Source organism: Cyclopterus lumpus, chromosome 8, assembly GCF_009769545.1.
Source record: "Cyclopterus lumpus isolate fCycLum1 chromosome 8, fCycLum1.pri, whole genome shotgun sequence".
In the NCBI taxonomy this organism is placed as follows: Eukaryota; Metazoa; Chordata; class Actinopteri; order Perciformes; family Cyclopteridae; genus Cyclopterus; species Cyclopterus lumpus.
The window spans coordinates 15,242,564-15,265,203 of record NC_046973.1 but is presented as its reverse complement, the minus strand read 5'-3'; the positions used below and the strand labels follow the sequence as shown (position 1 = coordinate 15,265,203).

The window sequence follows — 22,640 nt, the reverse complement described above, 5'->3', positions numbered from 1 at the left end:
GTTCATTTATTTTAAATAAAGATTTAAAATAAATGAATTGTTGTTGTAATTGGATCAGAAAGTGTGTTGGGTTGAAGAGACATTGAAGGAGCTCATGGCAGGATGAGTGTAATGAAAGATGCTAACCATGCATCATGGACACAAAGTACGAGGAAATAAAAGTCAGGATATCTCAGCGGCTGCTGAATTAGAATTTGTCTCTCGCAACTTTGCAAGTGACTATAACCTAATGGATATACACTGCATCTCTGGGGTAGTCGTATCTTTAAGTCATGAGCACAGTTGGTGGCACCTCAGCAATTATCCAAGAACAAAAACTGATGACATACTGAGCAGTTGTTTTTTAAGTCAATAACACAGACACTATAATCGCCACGTTTTTATGTAAATAACACATGGTGTCCTAAGGTCTCAGAGGCACAGAGGTCATTCTCTGCTATGGGCTGATATTTGAAGCTTATTACAAAGTGAAAAACGCGCAGACCGTGCATCAGCTTTCTGTTTTAAAGCTGAACCGATTGTATACTGTGGATTATATGTGTGGAAGCTGCTCTGTATCTTATTCATCCACAACAAAACATGCAAAGTGCCCCAAATGCAGAATAGGAGTCTGCTTAATTCGCGACACAAGCAATGCAAAAAAAAACGGTGTTTGTTTCTAGTGTACGGATTCTGTTTTGGAGCTGGTTTGTGGGTTTTACGGTCTGACACACCATTACACAGATGGCTTATAAAGGTACTAAATATAACATCAGAAGATAACTATTGCAGTTAACAGTGGAAACAACCTCAACAGTGTTGACATGAGGGGGAACCGGAGCGTGGGTGCTATGCTTCCGTGACGACGCCTTTAGTCAGGACGGCATTGTAAGCGCATGTGCAGAGCAGTGGCAGTCAGATAGCCGGTGGGGCACGCTCACGTGCACTAGCCTGCATTAAAAAGACACACAAGGCCGGTCCAACTATGTCAACAAAACACAGAGAAGCTTTGATAACAGCACACACACACACACACACGTGCACATGCAGAGAGTGACCCAATTCTCTGCTCAGGTAAACATTACTTTTCAGAGAAGGTGTGTTTTTACTGCTATAATAAGGAACTGAATATATAATAAAGAATCTCTGCCAATTTAATCTAGGTCAGAATATAGACAATGTACATACATGTACACACATGTACACTTATGTATGTTGCTCGCACAAACAAAACATAAAAACAGGGAGCCATGCAGGGAGAACGAGCATTGATTGGGCAGTCTGAGAAAGGGTCCTATAGCTCTCACAGAAAGGCAGGGCCATAAATCTACTTAATGGCTGGAGATATTATAATGAGCTAAGCTGGTGGGATATCACTTAGAGGAAAGAGGAAGGTAGAGATGGATGGGGGGAGGGAGGGAGACAGACTAAGAGGGGATGCGAACAGCAGAAAGTGATTTATTATATGTTGAGTGGTTACGTATACATATTGATGAAGATAAACACACACACACACACACACACACACACACAGACAGTGGTCTCCGCATGTAGACACATGCTGGACTGAATTATTTGACGAAATGTTGCCCACCACCATTTTAATAATAAGTTGAGAAACATACAAAATAACCTTTCATCTACAAGTCCATATCTTTGATGATACAGCATGACATATGAGTTGGGAGGTTAAATTGGGTTACTGTTTGTGGTTCGCTACAGTCAAAAGCATACGCACATTGTTAAGGCACATGATGATGATGGAAAACGACAAATCCCTGCGTCACCACGGTGCCATTAAACAACAGCTTCTTCCTGCTGTTTAGAGTGTGATGCAAACTTCTTCGCTCCGTTTCCCAAAGAGCTCTAAAAAGTGTTGGAGGGCTGTCAACAGGGCACCAGTGGTTTTGAATCTTTTTTGTATTTTTGAGCGTCTTCCACTGCTGGAGATGGAAGAAAGACGAGGGAATGTAAAAAGACAAGTCAGTCAGCAAGCAAAAGACGGGGAAGGGGTGACAATTGTAGCCCAAAAGGCCACGTCAGTTTGCATTGTGGGATGTCAGGGCTCTGCGATGACAAATTGCCTTCACTTTGTCATGGTGATGATGTCCAACAAAACACTGACCATTTATTACACACTGAGACAATATGAATGCTTGCTTTAACAGCATTCTTTCTTTCTATTTATCATTATCTATTGATTTCCCCTCTCAGTGAATAAGAGGCAGGAATAAACATAAGCAAGCTAAACAAAAAAAATTGCAATCCAATCGTTTTCAGTCACAGTGTGATTTTCTCTCCTGACTAATCTACTTCAACTTCACTGGTCATTTCTGATTTTTCCCCTCATGCTTCTCGACGACATCCAATAACAATTCATAGTAGCGCTGTTTTTTTCCATGGAGGGAACAAGGTGTTCCTGAAACAAAATGCATGCCTTACAGCTGTAATGCAGAATGAACGGTCACAGCAGCTTTTGTTTGAGATTTCTGTTGAATAAACCCCAATATTATTTATTTGGGAACACATACATTGCTTTTGCTACACTCAGACATATGACTTTGAAGCCTTGTAGCATATCATGTGCTTCTATCTCTTACATTCTTCTGTCACTTTTCACAGTCAGTTAACCAATAGATGGTTAAACATCCTTTTTCACTTAGTATTATTATTAGAATATTAAACTCTTGCCAACACGAGTTGTGGGTGCATAACGTGGCTTTCCCAGCTGGTAGGGTTTACTCATGTTTTCTAACTGAAACCAGTGAATATCTAGATGGCTGTCTATTGCCATTCTGCCAATATATATGTATGCAGCACAGACGGCGATCCGCCCCTCCCTTAAGCATGTGGCAGGAATGTGAATGTCCCTTTACATTTCATAGGGGTTCATACCGATACACACACCGAAAGGAGGAGAGAAGGATAGCTTGATGAATGAGTGGACGAGGGAATGGATTGAGGAGGTACCAAGGAAGTTGGCTAAGGAGAAAAAGAAGGTTATAAAAGAGAGAAGAAAGAGAGTCAAATAGATGGCGAGGCTGGAGGAGACGCTAAGGATGCATGAGGAGGAGGCTCCTAGACTTCCTCCCTGCCTATCTCATTTATTCTACTCGTAATGTATACGAAGGCCAGAATAACAACACTTAAGTCTATGGAAAAAAGGATTTAATATACGTGTTTCAATCTTCCTCAGTGTTCCCCAATGGCTGAAATGTGTAAGTTGCTGCAGCTGCTTGGAGTTAAAGTATGTCAAGAATACACGTTGTGTACTTTGTGTTTGTGAAAAATAGAAAACCCTGGCATGAGTGGGTTGCGTCTTTCATAAATCTCCTCTCATAATCTGTTTACATCTGCACAGAAAGAAAATAACAGGAGGATTCCTGAGAGATCCAGCTGGCTGCAAAACACAATATCAGCATTATTTGATCATTTACATTACATCTCTTAGGGCAGACACGTTTAATTATGGCTTAATTTGAGCTTTAAATTGACTATAAACGGGCCCATATGGCCTGAAAATGGAGGAAGAATACATTAGAAATAGATGGTAAAAGCCTGAGGAGTACTCTGAAGTGAGTAGCTAGAATGAACTGTATGTATTTAAGGGATACTTACTTAAAACATGTATATATATATATATATATATATATATATATATATATATATATATATATATATATATATATATATGGATAATTCAGATAAATACATGTAAAAAATTATGTTGCCACTTTAAAATATAGGCAGAATCATGTGATGACAATATTGAGTCAAAATAGTTCTCCTGGATGACAAATGACCTTGTTTGTCATTGAGAGCACCGGACTTCTCGGTTAATGTCATCAAATGTGCATCCACGCATTCGTTTGTATTCTCCTGTTTAAACTGAGTTAATCATTAGGTCTCGTCACAACCTGTCTCATTTACTAGAAAAAAAACAACAGTCATTAAGGCAGGCTGTTTTTGTTTTTAGTCTAGGGATCCTGGTGACAAAGCGTTGTCACCGTCTGCTTGTCAGTGCCGACTGTGCCTTAATGTTGCTTCAAAGCAGAGGCTCCATTCAAATTTGAGAAAATATCTTTTTCAATATCTATTCATGATTGTAAAAGTGAATCAGCGTGAAAAGAACACAATGTTGTCGTGTGTGCCTTTTTCCACTTTCCTGCTAGATTTGACAAACTGACCTACATTCTCTTCCCATCTCCCTCTTTATTTTATCTTTCGTGTTCTCTATTTCCTTCCGAAGCTTTCTGTCTCTGTTTCCCCCCAAGATCTCTCACCTGTTGGCCTGTGTTATGTAACCGTGTTTCTGTGCCTCTTGTGCTCCACTTCGGTAAAGAGATTAAGGACCGTGTATGGTTGAGCAGTGCAGCTGAGCACTGGCACACAGCGCTGGGTTTATTGGTTATGGGGATCAACAGTAACCAATGTTTTTATTCCTTCACTGAGGACAGAGCAGGAATGAACAGCGTACATGAAGTGACTTTGGTTCCTGGAGCAATAGATGAACTCTAGAGTGTTTGTTACACATTAGCCACGTTGTAACTTGACTGAACAGTCTTAATATTAATGGGGGTTTATTGGCCATTATACCTGAGTGGACATTCTTTAGTGTGGTAACCACCGTCGATGCTCTCATGATCACAGCAGAGAAAGTCCTCAGGGGTTGAATCCGTACCATTGCATCAGGGCTTTGTGTTTTACTTGCAGTAAATGGACATTTAAAAAAGGTAAGCAAGATTGCTAATAACTCATTGGTTGTGACACTGTAGAAAGTAGTAGAGGTTATACTTGTCATACGACTTAAACATTAATGCATTAATATCAAAAGATGTTTTGGGCCACTTGAGGGGCAGCACAACAAACTGTAAAAATCGACATTGACATATTTTCTTCTCATAAAGTTGCTCACTTTTGTTACTGTGCATTTGAAATGTTGTGCAAACTGGGTCAATGGATTAATCCGAGCTGTTCTCTAAGCATGTCTTAAAGCGACACATGAAAGTGTTATTAAAAAATGAACTGAGAGACGTGAAAACAATCAGTGAAGCATGTTAGCATTGTCATAGAGTCCTGCATGAATACGTCATAAAACCTGGAAATGAGTGCATGTTTGTCTATAGTGTCCCCTGTCCGTCTCCCTGTGCGAGCGTGCGTGCGTGCGTGCGTGCGTGCGTGCGTGCGTGCGTGCGTGCGACCTGGGCTCATTTCCAGCACCTGTCTGCAATCAAACCACCCTGTGAAATACACCGGCTTCCTTCGATAGATTATTTCGCCATTTTAGTGGTAGTGTGACTCTCGGCCACTCTTAGTCTTTTTCAACAGAAAGTATCTTTTGTGATTCGCTTCATCTTGCCGTTGTACTAACTTCTGTTCCTTGTGCCCAGGATTCCCGTACCAACCCTGCAGCCCAGCAGCCGCCGCTCACGCCACCACATCTCCCGACCTGCATTCGATTCCTGCCCTACAAATCACCAGCTGTCAAATAAAACCCATTCCTACCCAGTGTAGGAATGGGACCCAAGAGCGGACATGGAGGCAGAAGGGTAAGTGTACACTTACCCTTCTGCCTCCGTGTCCGCTCTTGGGTCCTGATATAACACAGTGCCTGATATAAGGTGGTTAACATACATTTTTGATTTTTTTTTTTAAATGTCAGGCTGAACACTACACCACCTTCATCAGCTTACCGGTGGTGAGATCAAGTACATTGTTTTAATTTGTTAATAGTCTAACATTAGCGTTTTGCTTCTGGCGGTTGTATTCACACTTTAAAAAAAAAAAAGTGGTGTTCATTTGTGAAGAGTATCTTGCCAAACTAAACTTGTAAGCAGTGTTTCTGAGACGGGATCTAATTAATTCATCATTGAGTCCAAGTGGACGCTTGTGCCAGATTTAAAGAAAATACCTCCAGATGTTTCTGAGTTATCGCATTCACAAGAATGAACTGACGGAAACATAATGCTTTGCCGCTGTCGCCGGCGTGTATGAATATAAATATTTATAAGGCTCTTAAAAAATTCAAGTTAAGGTGATAACTAAATGAACATGTATCTACAGGAAAGTATGTAGGCTGTTCCCACACATGCAAATGTCGGGAAAAAAAACTTTCCTTTTCAACTGGCCAATTATTTTCAAATGGCTTAACACACTGCAGCCCTCGTATATACCAGACATGATGTATTCTTTTCAAGATGATGCTCCTGGTGCACCCATTCTGTCCTCCAGTTTTGGCCTTTTGGATGTTCGTGGGCCAGAATCTGCAGTAGAAAGAGCGTTTCATAATATCTCTGTTTGCACCCCTCGGAGCAACCTGTCAGAAAGCCTGAGGCCAACAGAGTCTGACGATCACTTGTTGAAGCGTGGTCGCTCTAATAACCAGGATCATCAGTTAAACTAGCTGTATACAGCAGATTAGACTATTTTATTTAGCATTTAGACAAGCACAGGCTGTATATTTGTGTAAACATAAGGACACAATATGGTCATTGACGTAAAGGCACCAGGTGTTTCTACAGCTGCAGCTGTGTATCGATATCACTGAAGAGAATCACTGCTCTTCAGCGTTACATTAACAAGTAATGTGGGGTTAGAAACCAGAGGGGGCAGGCTGGGGAGTTCAAGAGGAAGATAGCAGAGAAAAGGACAGGAGGGAAAGGAGAGCAGGGGAAGAAGCATGCAATGGGGATAAAGATGATGGATTGAAAGAGAGATGACTAGAGAGAGGGAGGAGTGGACGGATGAGTTGTATTTTGACCATCATTGCTGTCATGTAGAGATGGGGTATCTCACTTCCCCACGTCATTTTCTGTCGACTCTGTTATTTCACAGTGGCCCATTGAGGATGCGATATTGTTCTCACTGCAGCTCAAGGACAGGAAATCAAAATCAATTTTCCTCTCTTGGTCCCTTGTCCACCTATGTGGCTATTATTCTCTCCTTCGGTCTCCCACGTAGCAGCAGTGTTGCATCACGAAGACATTTAAAACATTGATAGAGCATCGGTATAATTAGAACACATATTGACTGTGTCACTGAGGCCAAATGCGAGTGTGCGTATGTGTGTGTTTGGGTATGTGTGTGTTTGGGTATGTGTGCAGTACGAGTAATGACCCTGAGAGCAATCACGACGCAAAGGTTTCGAGGATCTCTGACTTTTACAACTGCATTTTAGTCACCAAGGTAAATTGTATTTGTTGAAATCTAGCATTTAGTTTTTTTAAAGAAACAACAACAACAAAAACATGGGCGTCTCAACAATATTTTGTTACACTTATATTTGGTCTTATTAGTATTTGGTGACAATATTACAATCCAAAAGTGCATGATTCATAAATGAAGACAGCACTTGGCACGACACTGTCATCAGTGTGACCATCTGAAAAAATATCTAAAAATTGGAAAGAGTTGACAGTCAGAGTATTAGAAAGCCGGGCGTATCTCCAGTGATGATGGGAGGCTTCCAAAGTACTTAGAAAGATGCAGGTAAAATATTGAATTTAATATTCGCTGTTGACTCTACAGACAGCACAGTGGCTCTTGTGTACTATGATGACAGTGTCATCACGCGTTGTAACTGCAGGCCTGAATCATGATTGATTTTCATTATAGCTCCGGCACTGTGTTATTAATCCCTAGTGCAAAGAACAAACACAATCCTGTTCAGTACACAGATAGCAGATACACTCTGCGGCGTTTGTGTCATGTTTTAATAGAATAAAATACTTAAAGTGGCACGCCTCTTTTTGGTTGAAGACTCTTGTCACACCTGTCCTAGTTTAAAACACAACATAAGGTAAACTATGTTGTTGTTGTTATTGTGGAAGTTGCTGTGCATTGGCATGTGTGTAGGTAGGAGTTGGGGGGTTCAAGGGAGACGAGGAGACGACAAAATGATATCGGGATGCGCTATCGACTGTAGACCCTGAACCCACCACAATCTCATCAATCATGTGACATGTTGCACACACCGATATGCAGAATAAACCCCAATTAGATGCCGTGGAACGACAGTAACATATTGTACGAAGGAAATCCAGCCTCAACCAGACACACAAATAATCCACATTTAAAACGATTAAACTGTAAATGATCTATGTATTAATTGGAAATGGGAAATGAGATCATAATGCACGTTGCTTTATGGGATACTCACACTGTAATACATTCAGCTGTTTGAATTTATTCAGTTTTGCATTCTGGGTCAATTTTGGATGAACACCAACTATAGTGTGGTGTTTTGTTTCTGACTGCAACGACAGAGCAATCGGAATTTTATATCACACTGATTTAATATTCTCAATGTCATGGGTATTGATTTAGACCCTTTGCAACACACAAACAAATAAACTGACCAAAATAAGAACAACTACTTATCTGAAACAATATTCAAATTTAGATAAGGAACAGCAGTGGAAGACGTACTTCAAATATTTTACTGAAGTAAAAGTAAAATTAGCACTAACGCAGTGTAGGCAGAAAGTCATGCGTATACAATTGTATTTAAGTAAAAGTGCATGCACCATTGCAATAGCATCAAAATGGTGATTATTAATGTGTATGTCACTATAATGCTGCAGCTGGTAAATGTGGTGATAATTTAATTGTATTTATACTACTGGGTAACTTGTACATGTTCTATTTTGACCACTTGTTAAAGAAATATGTTATTGATGAATTGTCAAGGTTTCTATGACAAGGAACACTAAAGTTATTACAACTTTGAAAACCAGGATAATCCCTCTGCAACACCTTACAATGCAAAGTTTGGTTAGAGTCAGTGCCGTGCATGACATGATGACCGAGAGAAGAAAAGAGCTAGAAAAGCATGAAATGTTCTTGTTTCAACTTAGTTGTTGTACTTTCTCTCTCTGTCTTTCGATTGGTCTGAGAGGAAGATGAATAACCCGGCTTCTTTTGGCCCCGAAACGTGAGAAACGACTGCTGAGACATATATAGGCACTGCACTGTGCAGCCTGTCGTGACACGTTTGTGCATGTTATTGTGCGTCTAGATGAAGATTTGTGTCTGAGTGTGTGTGCCCTTGCTGGTGCTAGTTTAGAGAGAGAGAGAGAGAGAGAGAGAGAGAGAGAGAGAGAGAGAGAGAAACAGAGCATGTTCGAGACAAAAAGAGGCCAAGAGGGAATGAGACAAGCGCAAGCATACGAATATGAGAAGCAAACAGAACATGAACGAGGATGATGGTAAGAGATGAAAGTAGATGGCAAAGTAAAGAAGTGAAATCCTCCTTGCTGTGCCATCCTGTTCCCCCTTCTGAGTGTTTCCTCATCCCCACTCTTGTTTCATCTCTGTCCCTGCACAATGCTGAAGATGTACGGCGGTTTGGGCGCTACTAGCGAGAAGGTAATTATTTGTTGGACTATAAAGAAATAGGAATGGGTGGAGATGGGAGGATATGGATGGAAGGTGAAGGCTGGAGGAAGAGAAGGGGGGGGAGATGAATGTCAAAGGGGATGTATCTATTTCTCTTGTTTAATCTCAGTGTTTAAATTGAAGCTTTCTTGTGGGCGCGATGGTGTTTAGAGATTAGAGCTGAGATGTGATTACTAAGGCAACGAGCCACGGTGGGTGTAGGATGAGAGGGGAAGAATAGATAGGAAAGCAAGAGAGAGAGAACAACAACAACAACAATACACACTTACAGCCACATGCAACATAGCAAATTGGTTGAGGTCCATTACTAATAGCAACCTGTGTGAAATGAGTGTGTACACTAATAAACTAATAAACAAGAGCTGTGTTGTCTCATTAGCAACGCTGCTGTGATGATCTGCAGATATATGATGATGAGAACAGCAATAACAAGTGTTTCATGATTGTACACAGGCTTTATAATAGTGATCAGTTATAAAGGCCACGAGTTTTTAAATGGAGGAATTTTTCAGCAAAATCTGTTTATTTCAATGGATCAGTCCAAATCCAAAGTGCAATTCTTTCACACTTTGGTGAACCTCGACACGCAGATCTCATTGATTATTGATACTGGGCTACCCTTTAAAGGAATGGCCAATAATCAGTGACTCCAAAATTGAGAAAGCTAATGAGCTTTCGAGGAGTGTTACTCCATCTATTTTTATGCAATCTCCTCCGTAGTGGTATAAACTGCTCCAAAAAGACAGTTATGAGTCAATGGTAGGGATACTTCCTTTGAATAAACTGCAAACCTATCGACCCGTTAGCGACCAAGCTAACAAATATGCTGTCAGTTGGCAAGTTCTTTGGCCTAGGGATGTATGTATGTAATTACAAATCCCTTTGCGATTGAGCCAATTAAACACACAATATTCATATTCAATCCATACCTATTAATTTGCTAACACTAATTATTTGAACAGGAGGCTACTTTACTTTATACTTTACTTGCTTCAGGTGACAGTATGTCTACCTGAGTAAAATGGTTGAGTATTCTTCTCCCCTCCGACTGAAATATATTAAAAAGATAAGAAAGAAACTGAAGGTTGAAGGGCAGATTGCAAAGAAATGAAGATATGCATAATAGCTGAGAATGGGGAGATGGCGATGAATAAAATGGAGATGGACGGACGGACGAATAGATGCACAGATAGATTTTAAAATGTTGAGTCAGTGGTGAGACAGAGGAGCAGGAGAAAGAGAGATGACCAGCTATACAGTACACAGGGAGTGATAATGCCGGCTACTGCGTGCGCTTCAGCAAACAGCGACACGTAAGCAGTTGATTTTCTGTCAAGGCGACTTGGAGCCAACGTCAATCCCCACTGGGACGAAACCATTACCAGGATCACTGGAGTGAAAATGGAGTCCATGTTCCCAACCTCTATGCAGACTATACACACAAACGTACACAGTCAGAGAGAGGCTCACAGTAACACACACTATCTCCAGTTAGTTGAGAGGAGTTGTTAGAATGAATGTAGGCAGGGGTATATACACACACTTTAATAATGGAGCCTCCCACAAAGCCTTCAAATTAGAAAAGTCAAAGAGGACACAGACACTTGCCCACAGCCCACAGCCCTGATCCAAAATAAACCTCTCATTATGAAGTTATCACACTTCATTTATCTATAATTTGTCCTCTTTTTTAAGATAAAGTGGCATGTGGTGTTTAAGCTACGTAACTTATGGTAGATATCTGGTAGGCTAATTTGGGTGTTTTGGCTTTGATGAAAATTGGATATAAATATCACACAGAATAAGGACGGGTGCGTTGGCAAGTAACTGAAATAGGAGAGGAGGCAACTGGGCTTTTGCAATGTTGATGCTTAATGTAGGGTATCTGGGAAGAAAGGAAAGATGTGGAAAAAGGTTATGGTATTTTTCAACCATGTTTCCCATGTTGCTGTGTCTAAGTAACTAATGGGGAAAACATTTTTTTATATTGGTCCAGTATTGAGGAAGAACGATGCAGACAGCAGCCGCTAAACAGGCTGCAACGTGATCACTCAGGTCAACTCCTAACCATCAATTCACGTGCGCTAACAGGGATTGTTTTTGCCATGTCGCTGGAAACTTGAAGAGAGTTGAATCTGATGTTGTCAGAGTTTGTTTCGTTGTTATCCAAAAGATGTTCAATGTTGCTGAATATTATGCTGATTTTGACAATGTGGATGTTAAAGCGAGATTTAAAAACGAGACTTCTCCACAGAAGACTGAATCAAGTAAAAGGTAAGAAGGTGCAACAATGTTTGCACCTAATTCTCCATCTGCTCGATATTAGTTGCAAGAGCAACGAGTTAGTGGACAGCGAAGTAACGTTTCTCAACCCCTCGCACACGGGGGGGTGTTTATGCTGCGCCATCGGGGAAACACAGAGATCAGAAGAGAAGTGTGACCGTAATTTTGATTAGATTTTGTCCTACGTTTTATCTATTCTCGATGCCTTTATGACTGAGGTAAATCAGTTTAAATGGCCTTGCTGTCAAAACGCCGTTGCAATTTTTAATGTACTTCACTGGGAGCATGATGTATGAATATGCTAAATCTCCTGCCATCTGCATGCACACACACGTGACGTCTGCTACATGTTTAATATACGAGGACACAGGAGAGAATGAGAGAAAGCAGAAGATGAGGTGAAGAAACAGGAGGAGAGCAGCATAAGAGCATTTGCACTTGAATGAGACGGGACAGAAAACGTGTCGGGGAGTCACTGCAGCAACAGTTGAGCTGAAGAACCTCCGAGCTCTGCAGCAATCTGTCTCTCCGAGCTCTACTGCACTGAGGTGTGGTGTGGAGTTACAATCGTGACACAACCGGCACAGCGGCGTCTACCGGACATGCATGTGAAGACACATCTCTGTCAATATACACAGAAGTGCAGCGTAGTACATCTGGTGGTGGAGGAAGTATTGAGATTGATAAGTAGAAGTCTTTCATTCATAATTTGACTTATAAGACCTGCCAAAGGACTATTATTATTGGTTATGGTGTAACTGGTCAAGATTAGGCTAATTATAACTACCCACATGCTGTTGGGTAATTTAATCTATAAATATACATCACACTCCATAAACCAATCATGTGTGTAAGCAAAAATCTGTATCTGCAAAGTAGCTGTCTGATAAGTACAGTTTTACAGTAGTTAAGTATGAAGTGACATAAAATGGAAATATTTAAGTACCTCCAAATTGTATAAGGAGGTACTTAAATAAATGTATTTGCTTGCAGTACTTGAGAAATGAAATGACTTCCTCCGCTGCCTGGCACAATGTATTAATACAATATTTCTTATTTCTCTTTCAATATCCGAGTATTGCGACAAAATAAAAGGGACAAACCTTTGATAGTTGTAAAAAAAAATATCATAACTATCATGTATGACTTCTTTCTTGCATTAACTGTACATCTAACTGTAAAGCAAACATCAGTGAGTGGACGAGCGATGCGGCATTAAAGGGGGCCAATCAACCGGCCTGCTCCAAATGGACACGCGATCCCAACGGGCACTGCACTACTGCACTTTATTGATTGGTCCCATGTGAACAAGATATGTAGGTCAAGACAACAACGACTAACCAACCATATTTCGGATCAAACAAACTCGTTTGGGCGGATGTATAATGTATAAAAACACACTGAACTGTCCTGCTTCTCTGAGCTGTTAATCTCAACTTTGCTGGTTTAACTGGTTAAATGTCAGCTGAAGAAGGTACAACAAGTAAAATGCGTCAAAAGAAAACTGCAGGCTGGTGCATGAAAGCCAGCAGGCGGCTTAAGCGTGTGTTTTGGTGTTGAATATAAGTGCGTATGTTTAATCACTTTTACAGTACAACTGCCAAAGATCACTCTGGCCTTTATTTTAAAGAGCAGATGTACTGGCAAAGGGAAGCATAAAGAGAAGTCAGTAATGACATATTTAAATTGACTATATATTCATTATTCTTCCCTAAGCGTGCACAGATGCTAATAAAAGGCATAAACAATAATTCCTTGTTTATTTGAGTGCACCTTGGGAGGTTTGTACTTCATACTGCTGCAGCCTAAAATAGATTATTTTGGGTCCAGATTAGGCATGGAGGAGGAGGAGTAAATGAGCTCACCATGCCTCACTGCTTTAGTCGAAAAAGAAAAAAACACAAACTCTTTTTAAGCCGGAAGACCCGACAAGTTTCATTGTGAAGCCGTGTTGAAGAATTGTTTGATCTGTTTGATCCATTGATCCATTTTTCCGTTTGATATTTTAATTGATTTTATTTTATTTTTGCTTGCGGTAACTGAGAACTTTTTGCCCCAAATGGGAAAAAGCAACTAAACCCCACATCATCAGTTTGTACCACCCCCGCAGGCCTTGATGCGGAAAAAAACTTAATTTGGACTGCGCACCTCACCATAAAATGCAAGATTCACCCGGCCTCTTCTGTAACCGTTTTCGGGGGGGGGGGGAAGCAGAGCTGTGTGCACGTGTTCATCTCTAGGCTCTAAACACCTGTCAAAGCCGATGATGGAAAGCGCCGCTGCGGCCGAACAATAAAGGAAATAGAAAGCGCTGTAGAAAACGCAATAGAGTCGAGGAGTAGATTTGCCGATGGGAATGGTTGTTTGGATCCCCAGTGGGTCATTCAATCGCATGTGCCCTTGAACACATGGCTTTTCAGGGTAATAACTTATGATAAGTGGTACAGTGATATTACATTGGGTAATATTACAATGAGTTAGTGTCTGTGTGTATCAGGAGGAATATTTCTCTATTAACAGATTTAGGTATCAAGTGCTCACTTGTTCTCCCAAACAAAAGCACAAGAGACAATTTAGCCGTGTGATGCGTCGCTATAATCACATGTGACATTCTAGATATGATCAGCCGTGTTAACAAGGTCACTGATGAAGGTGACAAATACAGCGCTTGATATGAGTAATCTTTCCTCGTCAGCACCGGTACGTGCATAACCATGAACATGGGTATCGCTTGTGTGATTAGAGATGTGAATTCAGATGGGTTGCTCTAATTAGGCACAGTCGTTTTCTCCATCAACATGCAACGTTATGCTGTCGTCAATCAGTTTGACTGACATGCATCACCGTGGAGACAATGTGACCTATTTGTGGTGAAAAGTTTTTTAAAAAGTACATTTAGTAAAGTACTGAGATTTGAGGTACTTTCCTTGATGTGGGTATTTCTATTTCATGTAACTTTATACTCGCTCAGAGGCAAATATTTTACTTTTTACTTTTCAAATTGACGCGGACAGAATCCTTAAACATACACAAACATTTGACCATTTTACTCTGGTAATGAAATTACTTCCTTGGCTTCCGGCACTAAACAGAATACCTTGCAAAATCCTGCTAATAGTCTAGAAGGAACTCAATGGTTTGGCTCCTCAGTACATTTCTGACTTTCTGACTTCAGGCAGAGGTCTTCCAGCTAAACCCAGAATTAGATCCAGGTGCCTTCAGCTACTCTGGTCCTGATCTCCGGGACAAGCTGCCCGGTGACACAGGGAGTTTTTCTGATTTCTTTATAGATATGTGGTTCATCACGCTACAAACATAAGATGCTCTTATAGAATAATGCTGTAGATCAAACTACTAAATTCGTAAAAAATTAGCACAATCTTAAATATGAATAGTTAAATATTTGACTGCTCAGTCACTACTTTTACTTTTGATACTTTAAGAGTAACTTGGTTGATAATACTTGAGTAAGAAATGACTTGGATATTCGATGGTTGTATGTATTTTTTGATTGTGCAAAAGACAGCTTGTGCTTATTCGGTGCTTCTTACACTGGCATTAATATTCATGCCTGGCATTTAGATTATTTATACTGTTGGCGGTTAAGTGTTGTTGTATTGTCTTTAAAGTGCTTAATGCACCAGAAGCAATGTTTGGAGGTATGCTGTGCAAGGGTATTTTTATAGTTCGATTTTATGAAGGTGAATGCGCCAATTATTTATTGGCCAACAGCTTAACTGCACTGGAACTGATTATTACACGTCAGGACATTGCTGCTCTGGACTTTTTTGCACCTTGTCGACATGTTAGCTGAGCTGATTTCTACCAATTTGCTTCAATGATAAAAAAAAAAAGTGTCAGCTTTAAACATTTGTCGTAATATTAACCTGTTTACTACTTAAAAGGTCCTTGTGTACGTTCTCTTCCTTTTTCCTCCCTCTATATTCACTCTTCCCCTTCAATGAAGCCACAGTCCATAATATGATGAGCTGATCTGTCGTTACTTTAAAAGGCCTATTAATTCCCACAGCTGAATCTCATATCAAATTTTTTAATTTAGCTTTGCAGCAGTTTCCATACAACAGACGCAGCAGTAGACAGACTGAAAGCAAAACAAAAACACAAACAGCCCCTTGGGAGGAGAAGCAGTGGGGGGGTCAGTACTCTTATAATGAGAGGGTGTGTGTGTGTGTGTGTGTTTGCACATGTGTGTGTGTGCACATGTGTGTTTGGGACTATACATCATTGCACCCCTGCCTGTTATGATTGCCTGACCCAGGATTTCAGCGCATTACCACCTTAACAGCTTTGTGGCTGGATTTATTTGTTGAGTGAACACACAGGGCACAGACACACACCCTCACACACACTCACGCACACACACATGTTTACACACACAGCCACAACACTTTCTTGCTCATAACTGTCAAATGTATGCAGGTTGAGAATTCATTTTAAAATGAGGATTTTTGTTTTTGTTTTTTGGGGATTTGACCTGGGCTCATCCAGTCTGCAAAGAGACACAAAGTGTTTCTGTTTTTCACGGGGAAACTTCGTTCATAATTGGGTTCTCAAAAGGAATGGGTTTTTAGGGATGTTTACATTTTAGGTGACAACCAACAATCAGTGGTTTCTTCTTCTTCTTTCTTCTTCTCTGTTTGTGTTGTCTATTTGCTTCCACTTGTGTCACTTCACCCACTTCGTGTGCAAAGTGCTGCCTCTAAAATGTGTGTTTAGGCTGAACACACTCTGTCTGTCAGGGACGCTTTTAATTGAAAGCCAATTCTGATGGGAATAACTAACCATTTATCAGTCATGAAATCACATTTCCCACTCAGTCTACACACACCATAATCCCCCAAAATCTTTCCCAGAATATCTCAGGGAGACTTGTTTTTCCCCAGACCCACAGAACACATATGGATTACCAAACTCAGATGAAAACAGATTATCTAAGCAGTGAAAAGGATGAAATCTTCCAACAACTGGACAGAGAAATCTTCCAAGTACCTTGAAATACGCGTTTAATAAGATGTAATAAAAAGTTACATTATTAAATTATTAAAATTAAAAACTAGCCTAGTTCTATCCTACAAGGAGCCGAGCATAGTCCAAAGTGTTAAAACAAGCCCTCAAGAGTAAAAATGTCTTCTAAGCAAGTTTTGAAAGACTCAATAATCATTATTCATGCAGCCTGCCATGAATCTAACCAGCCACCCACAGCTCTCAGTGGCAAATCAGCAGAATTACAACAGCTAAGCCCTTCACTCATCAGCACCTCCTTCTCTCTTTTGTCATGTTCTCCCTTCGTCATGCTCCAGTGGACTGTCCTTTAACAGGCTCCTATACCACACCAACACACTGGTTAGCTCTGTCCTCATTGGCTTTGTTTCCCCCAACATAGCCTTTCACCCATTCCCCTGTGCTGTCTTTCTCTTTACTTTTCACATTCTTATTTGCTTTATTCTGTCACTGACCCGATTTAGCTTTGGTCACAGTACCTGTGCTTCTTTTGTATTTTAGATATGAAATTATCTCTGCATCGTCTCGCACACACCTAAACTTCACGTGCAGCTGCCAGTAGCTCCTCGCAGGGCGCGTGTTGGTCCGAGCCACTGAGGCTTGAACACAAACGCATTACTCAAAGCCTGAAGATGGATTTCTGTGTGATCTACGATTATCGCGTGATCTAATGCGAGGTAAACTCCCCTTGCTCCACTACTAGTTTGAAAATGTGATTTGCCTGAAGCAACATGACCACATAGCCAGCTCATCTATGTGTGGGTGCCCAATTGCCTGATATGTATTTTTAAAATCTTTTTTTATGACCCTGATCAAGGCTACAATCTTAAACGCGTTGGTCTGACAATAAAGTTGTTCTTCGTACTACAATAATGTCAGCCAATCAGATGACTGGAGTAGGTCATTTTGGATTTGTGAATACGGAAATACCATTAGTGATTGCTCAAATAAAATGGTTCTCTTCATGGTTGCTCCTTAACTAACAGCTTGATTTTAAAGATGGCTGGTAATAATAATAGATCAGCTATTTCATTTATTTTCATTGGGAAAAAATGTTCATCCAGGAAAGTCAAAGTACATGGTCAAGTGTGTCGAGTGTCCTGCTGATTGGAGGCATTCACACACTGAGAAACTTCAAGAAAGATGCTGAATATCTTTTGACCTGTATGTGATGAAGACAGCCAATGAGATAAAAAAAAAATATCTCCCAAACAATCCCTTGTTTTAAATACAGAGCGCCACACATAAATTAAAATGTGCCAAGAGCTGCAGCTTTCATTGTGTTTTTGGGTGGCTCAGTGAAGTACAACACAAATGCATGCTGATGTCCACCACTGTCCTCCTCTTCCTCATCTTCCTCCTTTTCTAATCCTGCCCTGGAAGGTTCAGAGGAGGTTTGGTAATGACAGGGTTTTAAAGGAGCCCCCATGGCCCGACTCTTAACACCCGATGGGCTGGTCGGTCACACCCACACTCTTTCTCCATCTCTTCCTCTTCCTCTTCCTCTCCCCCTCACACACACACAACCCTGTTCTCTACACTAGAATTAGCCGTTGGCTGCACTCCAGTCAGATCCGCTCAATATTCCACCCTTCCAAAAAACCACCCTCTCCCATCTCATTGTTCACTGGAGGCCACACATTGCCACAGTCATAGTTGTGTCACAGCAATCAATCACCCATCAATGTGAAACCGCTACACTTATACGGAGAAAAAACCACACAACTGCATGGTAATTTCCCCCAAACTGCTCCCCTACTATCCCCTGACATGCGTCCATTGGAATCTCCATCCATTTCTCACTCCCTGACCTCCAGCCGGTCCTCTTTCTCTCGCTCGCTCTCTCTCTCTCTCTCTCTCTCTCGATCTCTCTTGATCTCTCTCTCGATCTCTCTCTATCTCTCTCTCTCTCCAGCGCTATGGCCATTGCTCCCTCATTGTTGCATACAAACATCACACCCATTATCACCTCTCTGTGATTCAGTCACTTGATTCATTACCCAGCTGGTGACCTCCTCACACATATGCATAAACACGTCCATTGACACATGCAGGAATTTACACCCGTATAAACACATGAATATACAGACGAGATTTCGTAATTATTGGATTGTTTCAGATTTCTTTTCCTATTCATTCTGTATGTGACTGACGGTGGTGCATTGCTCAGTAACGTTCTTCATTAACGAGCTGTGTATTGGTTTACAATTTGACATTTACATTTACTAATCCCAGTCACGCTCTATTACTTTGAAAATGAAGGTGGCAGCTTGTTCATTGTCTTACTGGGAGTTTAGTGGAGGGTCAATATAAGCGTCGGCAGATGTCTGATAATTATTGTATTCGTAGGATAAGTTTGCCATCGGTCTAATGTACAATCAATAATGCCCAAAAGTGCCATCATGTACAATAATTTGACCATTCTGTGATGCTTACAATTAGTGGTTGTTTTTTGTCTGCACTGTCTCATTGGAGGAACTGCGTTAGCTTGGTGCAGGGGCTGCATGCGTGGGGAGGACGTTAGCCTGTACTAAAAGAGAAGTGTGCCAGTTAATGCATTCAACATGTAGGTTGTCTGCTAGCTAAATCACAGTGTCTCAGTTGAGTAATAAGTCATGTCATTGCTTTGTACATATGACACTGCAGCCAGATGTTGCTTTTGTTGGAGCACTGGCCTGACTGAGGGCCATAGGAAAAAAGCCTGGTTCTCCCGATGGCCAGTCCAACCCTGACAACCGAACCCAAAGAAAAACTCAAACGGGGAGTCACATTAACGTTGTCTATGGGACAAATGAATGGGACCTGTATTCCCCCATCCATGGGTGCTCAAAGTACCACTGCACTTGGCAACTCCTTATTTCATCCCCTCATCCCAACAACAAACATATATGTATTGTATATAATCAATATAATCATTTAGACATTTACAAAAATAGAAAGCTTCTTACACATATTTGTCAATGAGCTGATTGAAGAAATCTATCCAGCAAGCCAGCAAGCAATTCAAGATAATCTTATGAGACTAAATGCATCAATATCATAATGATTGTTGGCAACATTGCCATCATAATTTATTCCCCTGCTAATCCTTACCACATCTATCATCTACGTATTGATCGCCACCCCCTTTTGTGCCCAACGTCATCCATACGGCCACCTTTCTCAGTTCATACCTGGAGTTGGTCATGTCCGTCTGTCCTCCCTGGCTCTTCTCCAGCCCGAGCTTGGTGAAAATCCCGACCAACACCATGATGGCCACCACTCCACAGATAATATACACGATCATGTGGGTCCGATCCTTGTCCGGTTCCTCTTGGACCTCTGTGACGGGTTCCGCCGGCTTCCCGGTGTTTGCCCATACGGGTGTGTCATAGTTGGAACAGGACGTCTGGTCCAAACTGTGGATTTTGAACTGGCAGCAGAAACGGTAGAAGCAGGAGCCACAGCAGAAGAGGTAGATACCTACGTTACAGTTGAAAGGCGGGTCCCACTGGCCCATGACATCGTAGTAACCCCAGCAACGGTTACCGTTACTGGGAACCGTTTTGTCCTCCGTATCTGGTGTCGGGGTTGCCAGAGCGGCCTCCGGAATCATTGAAGGCTCTGTTGTCTGGTTGTCGGTGGAGACCTGGGCAGAAGCCTGACCTGACGGCCAAGAGTTCAGTCCACCCAGAGAGGTCAAACCCAGCAGAATGGCCAGGGAGAAGCTAACCAAGAATGGATGCACGAAGGGAGCCATCTTGCTCTTACTCCAGTATCTTGTGGTGGCTCAATGCCGATGTGGAAGTTTTAATGATAGAATAGCTTCTGGGTTTAAAAAAAGAAAAGAAATTGAGAATTATATATCCTTCTTATCAAGATCTTCAAATCACAGTCACAGAATGAAAATGTGAGCTTTTTAGGCACGATTAATCATTGAGATTTTAGAGGTTTTAGTCTAGATGCATGCCGGGAAGAAATAAAGCAGATTTCACTTTGTTTCTGTGGGAGTTATTAATGCACACAGTTACAGAGGGCTAAGTTGTCATCAAGGGGCAAAGGAACAAGTGAGTGAAAGAAATCTATCTTGCATCTTAACAGGAGTGAGTTCCTTGTGAGCAGGCACTCACATGCACAGACACATCACAGTCCCTGGCTGTTTACAGTATGTGTGTAGGTGTGGGTTTATCAAGGCAGATAAATATTCCAAAATTCAGGAAATGTCACCTTTCACAAAGCCATACGTCATCAGCAGACAGCAGAGGCAGTTGTAGACAGATCCAAATCCGGTGGCTTGGAGGGAATGTAGTTTAGGAGGGCTTGTTACCTACGAATGAACTTGCCTCTTGCATTTCCTGCACTAAGCTCTCGTGCTGAGTGGTTGAATAATCCGTGAAAAGGGAGAACTCTTGGTTCCTGACGACGTTTGCAGAAAAAGAAGGCGGATTCCTCTCAAACTTGCAGATAGTCACGGGCTCCCACATAAAAGGCTTTTTGCTCTTGAGACGGACTCATATTCCTGAGTGGATAACGACTCTAATGCTCAACGCTGGAGTCAAATCAGTTGTGATGTCCTTGAAATACTCTGACCAGAGCGCAGGGCTTTCCCTCTCAGAGTTTAACTTGCATCTCTCATCCCCCTACTCTCAATGTCACTGTTCAAAGAGAGCTTTTTTATCTTTGTGGTGGGCATCTTTTTCGCTGCCACCTTGCTCCACTGTGGTGAACGTTATACTCCCTCCTTGAGATGTGTAGATCCAGCCTTTATGAGGGATATTAAATACTGAGCTTTTATTTTGTAAAAATTGCGGAGGCTATTTCCTTCCTATTTCCAGCCAAAGACCCAACAGGTAACAACAGCTGAGCAGTGTTCTTTAAAACGATGCTCCAGGCTCTCGTCAAGCTGAAATCCTTTGATGATTACAGTCCAAAAGCTTTTGCACCTGAGGCGTGTTTTCTCTCATGCACACATACACACGCGCGCGCGCACACACACACGCTTTCACACACACACAAACACATACACACACACACACACTCACAAACAGCTCAAATCCACCTGGTGACAGTGCTCTGTCAGTGTCAGTCTGTAGCTTTTAAGCGAGACAGAAGGAGTCCAATGGCTTTTTTGTCCCAGCCGTGCACGGGGCTCCTGTTGCTGCTGCGTGCACACTCCTCTGGCACCCCTCCGCTGTGTGGATCCCGGGGTCTCTCACAGACCCGGGACACCAGCTGCGTGATCTCTCTGTCAGCTTGCTCAGTCCTGCCCTACAAGTGCTAAGACTAAAGGGAGAGGAGGAAAAGAGAGAGGTGCGAGGGGAGGGCTTCTGATTTTGTGACACTGAATCTCTGATCTTAGTGTCTTAGCGTTGCTGCATCCACGACACAAGAACACTGTAAAAATGAGATGCTGGGATGGCTTGACCAGTGGAGTGTCCCACGTAATGGATCCTGGCTTTGGCGGTTTTGTCTCTCCTTCCTTGATTTGCTTTTGGCTCAGTTTTTTGATTATCTCGTTTTGTTTACTCTCTGATCATAATCTCTCTCTAAGCTCTCTCTGATATTTTTGCCTCTTTCTTTCCCCCACAACTTACCTCCCCCTTTCCTCTCTGCTCCAGCCGGGCTGTGCGGGGCTTTTGTCGTTGCTGAGGAAATACCAGTGCGGGGTCAGAGAGCCCGTGGACTGCCCTCTGCACTTTCAGTGTCGCACTTGTGAAAGCCTCATTGGAATAATACTCTCGGAGCCCATGCGGACGACAGAGACAAGTGGAGATGCGACAGCCAGATAGCCGTGTGGCAATGATGGCAGATCAAAAAATATCCTGTTTTCAAAAGAAGCCCCCTTCGAAATATAGGACTGCCTGCAAAAGAAGCTCTTTGTTGTTCAACAACTCAGTTGCCCTTTTTCCAAATTTTCCATTTGCATCAATGTGGGTCTTTTTTTTCCCCTCTCTGATAAAAAAAAAAAAAACAGACAAAAG

General features: G+C 41.7%; 1 protein-coding gene across 1 annotated transcript in view; it reads right to left on the bottom strand.

Annotated features, from left to right (window-relative positions):
• Positions 1–22,408, bottom strand: part of LOC117734795 (protein shisa-8-like) — an 80,426-nt gene extending 58,018 nt beyond the window's left edge. The window contains exons 1-3 of the mRNA XM_034539061.1: positions 22,396–22,408; positions 22,254–22,304; positions 19,854–20,448 (exon numbers count right to left, since the gene is read on the bottom strand). Of these exons, the coding sequence (XP_034394952.1) occupies positions 19,854–20,448; positions 22,254–22,304; positions 22,396–22,408 (659 nt within the window). The remainder of the gene's footprint in view (positions 1–19,853; positions 20,449–22,253; positions 22,305–22,395) is intronic.
• Positions 22,409–22,640: the final 232 nt, after the last annotated feature.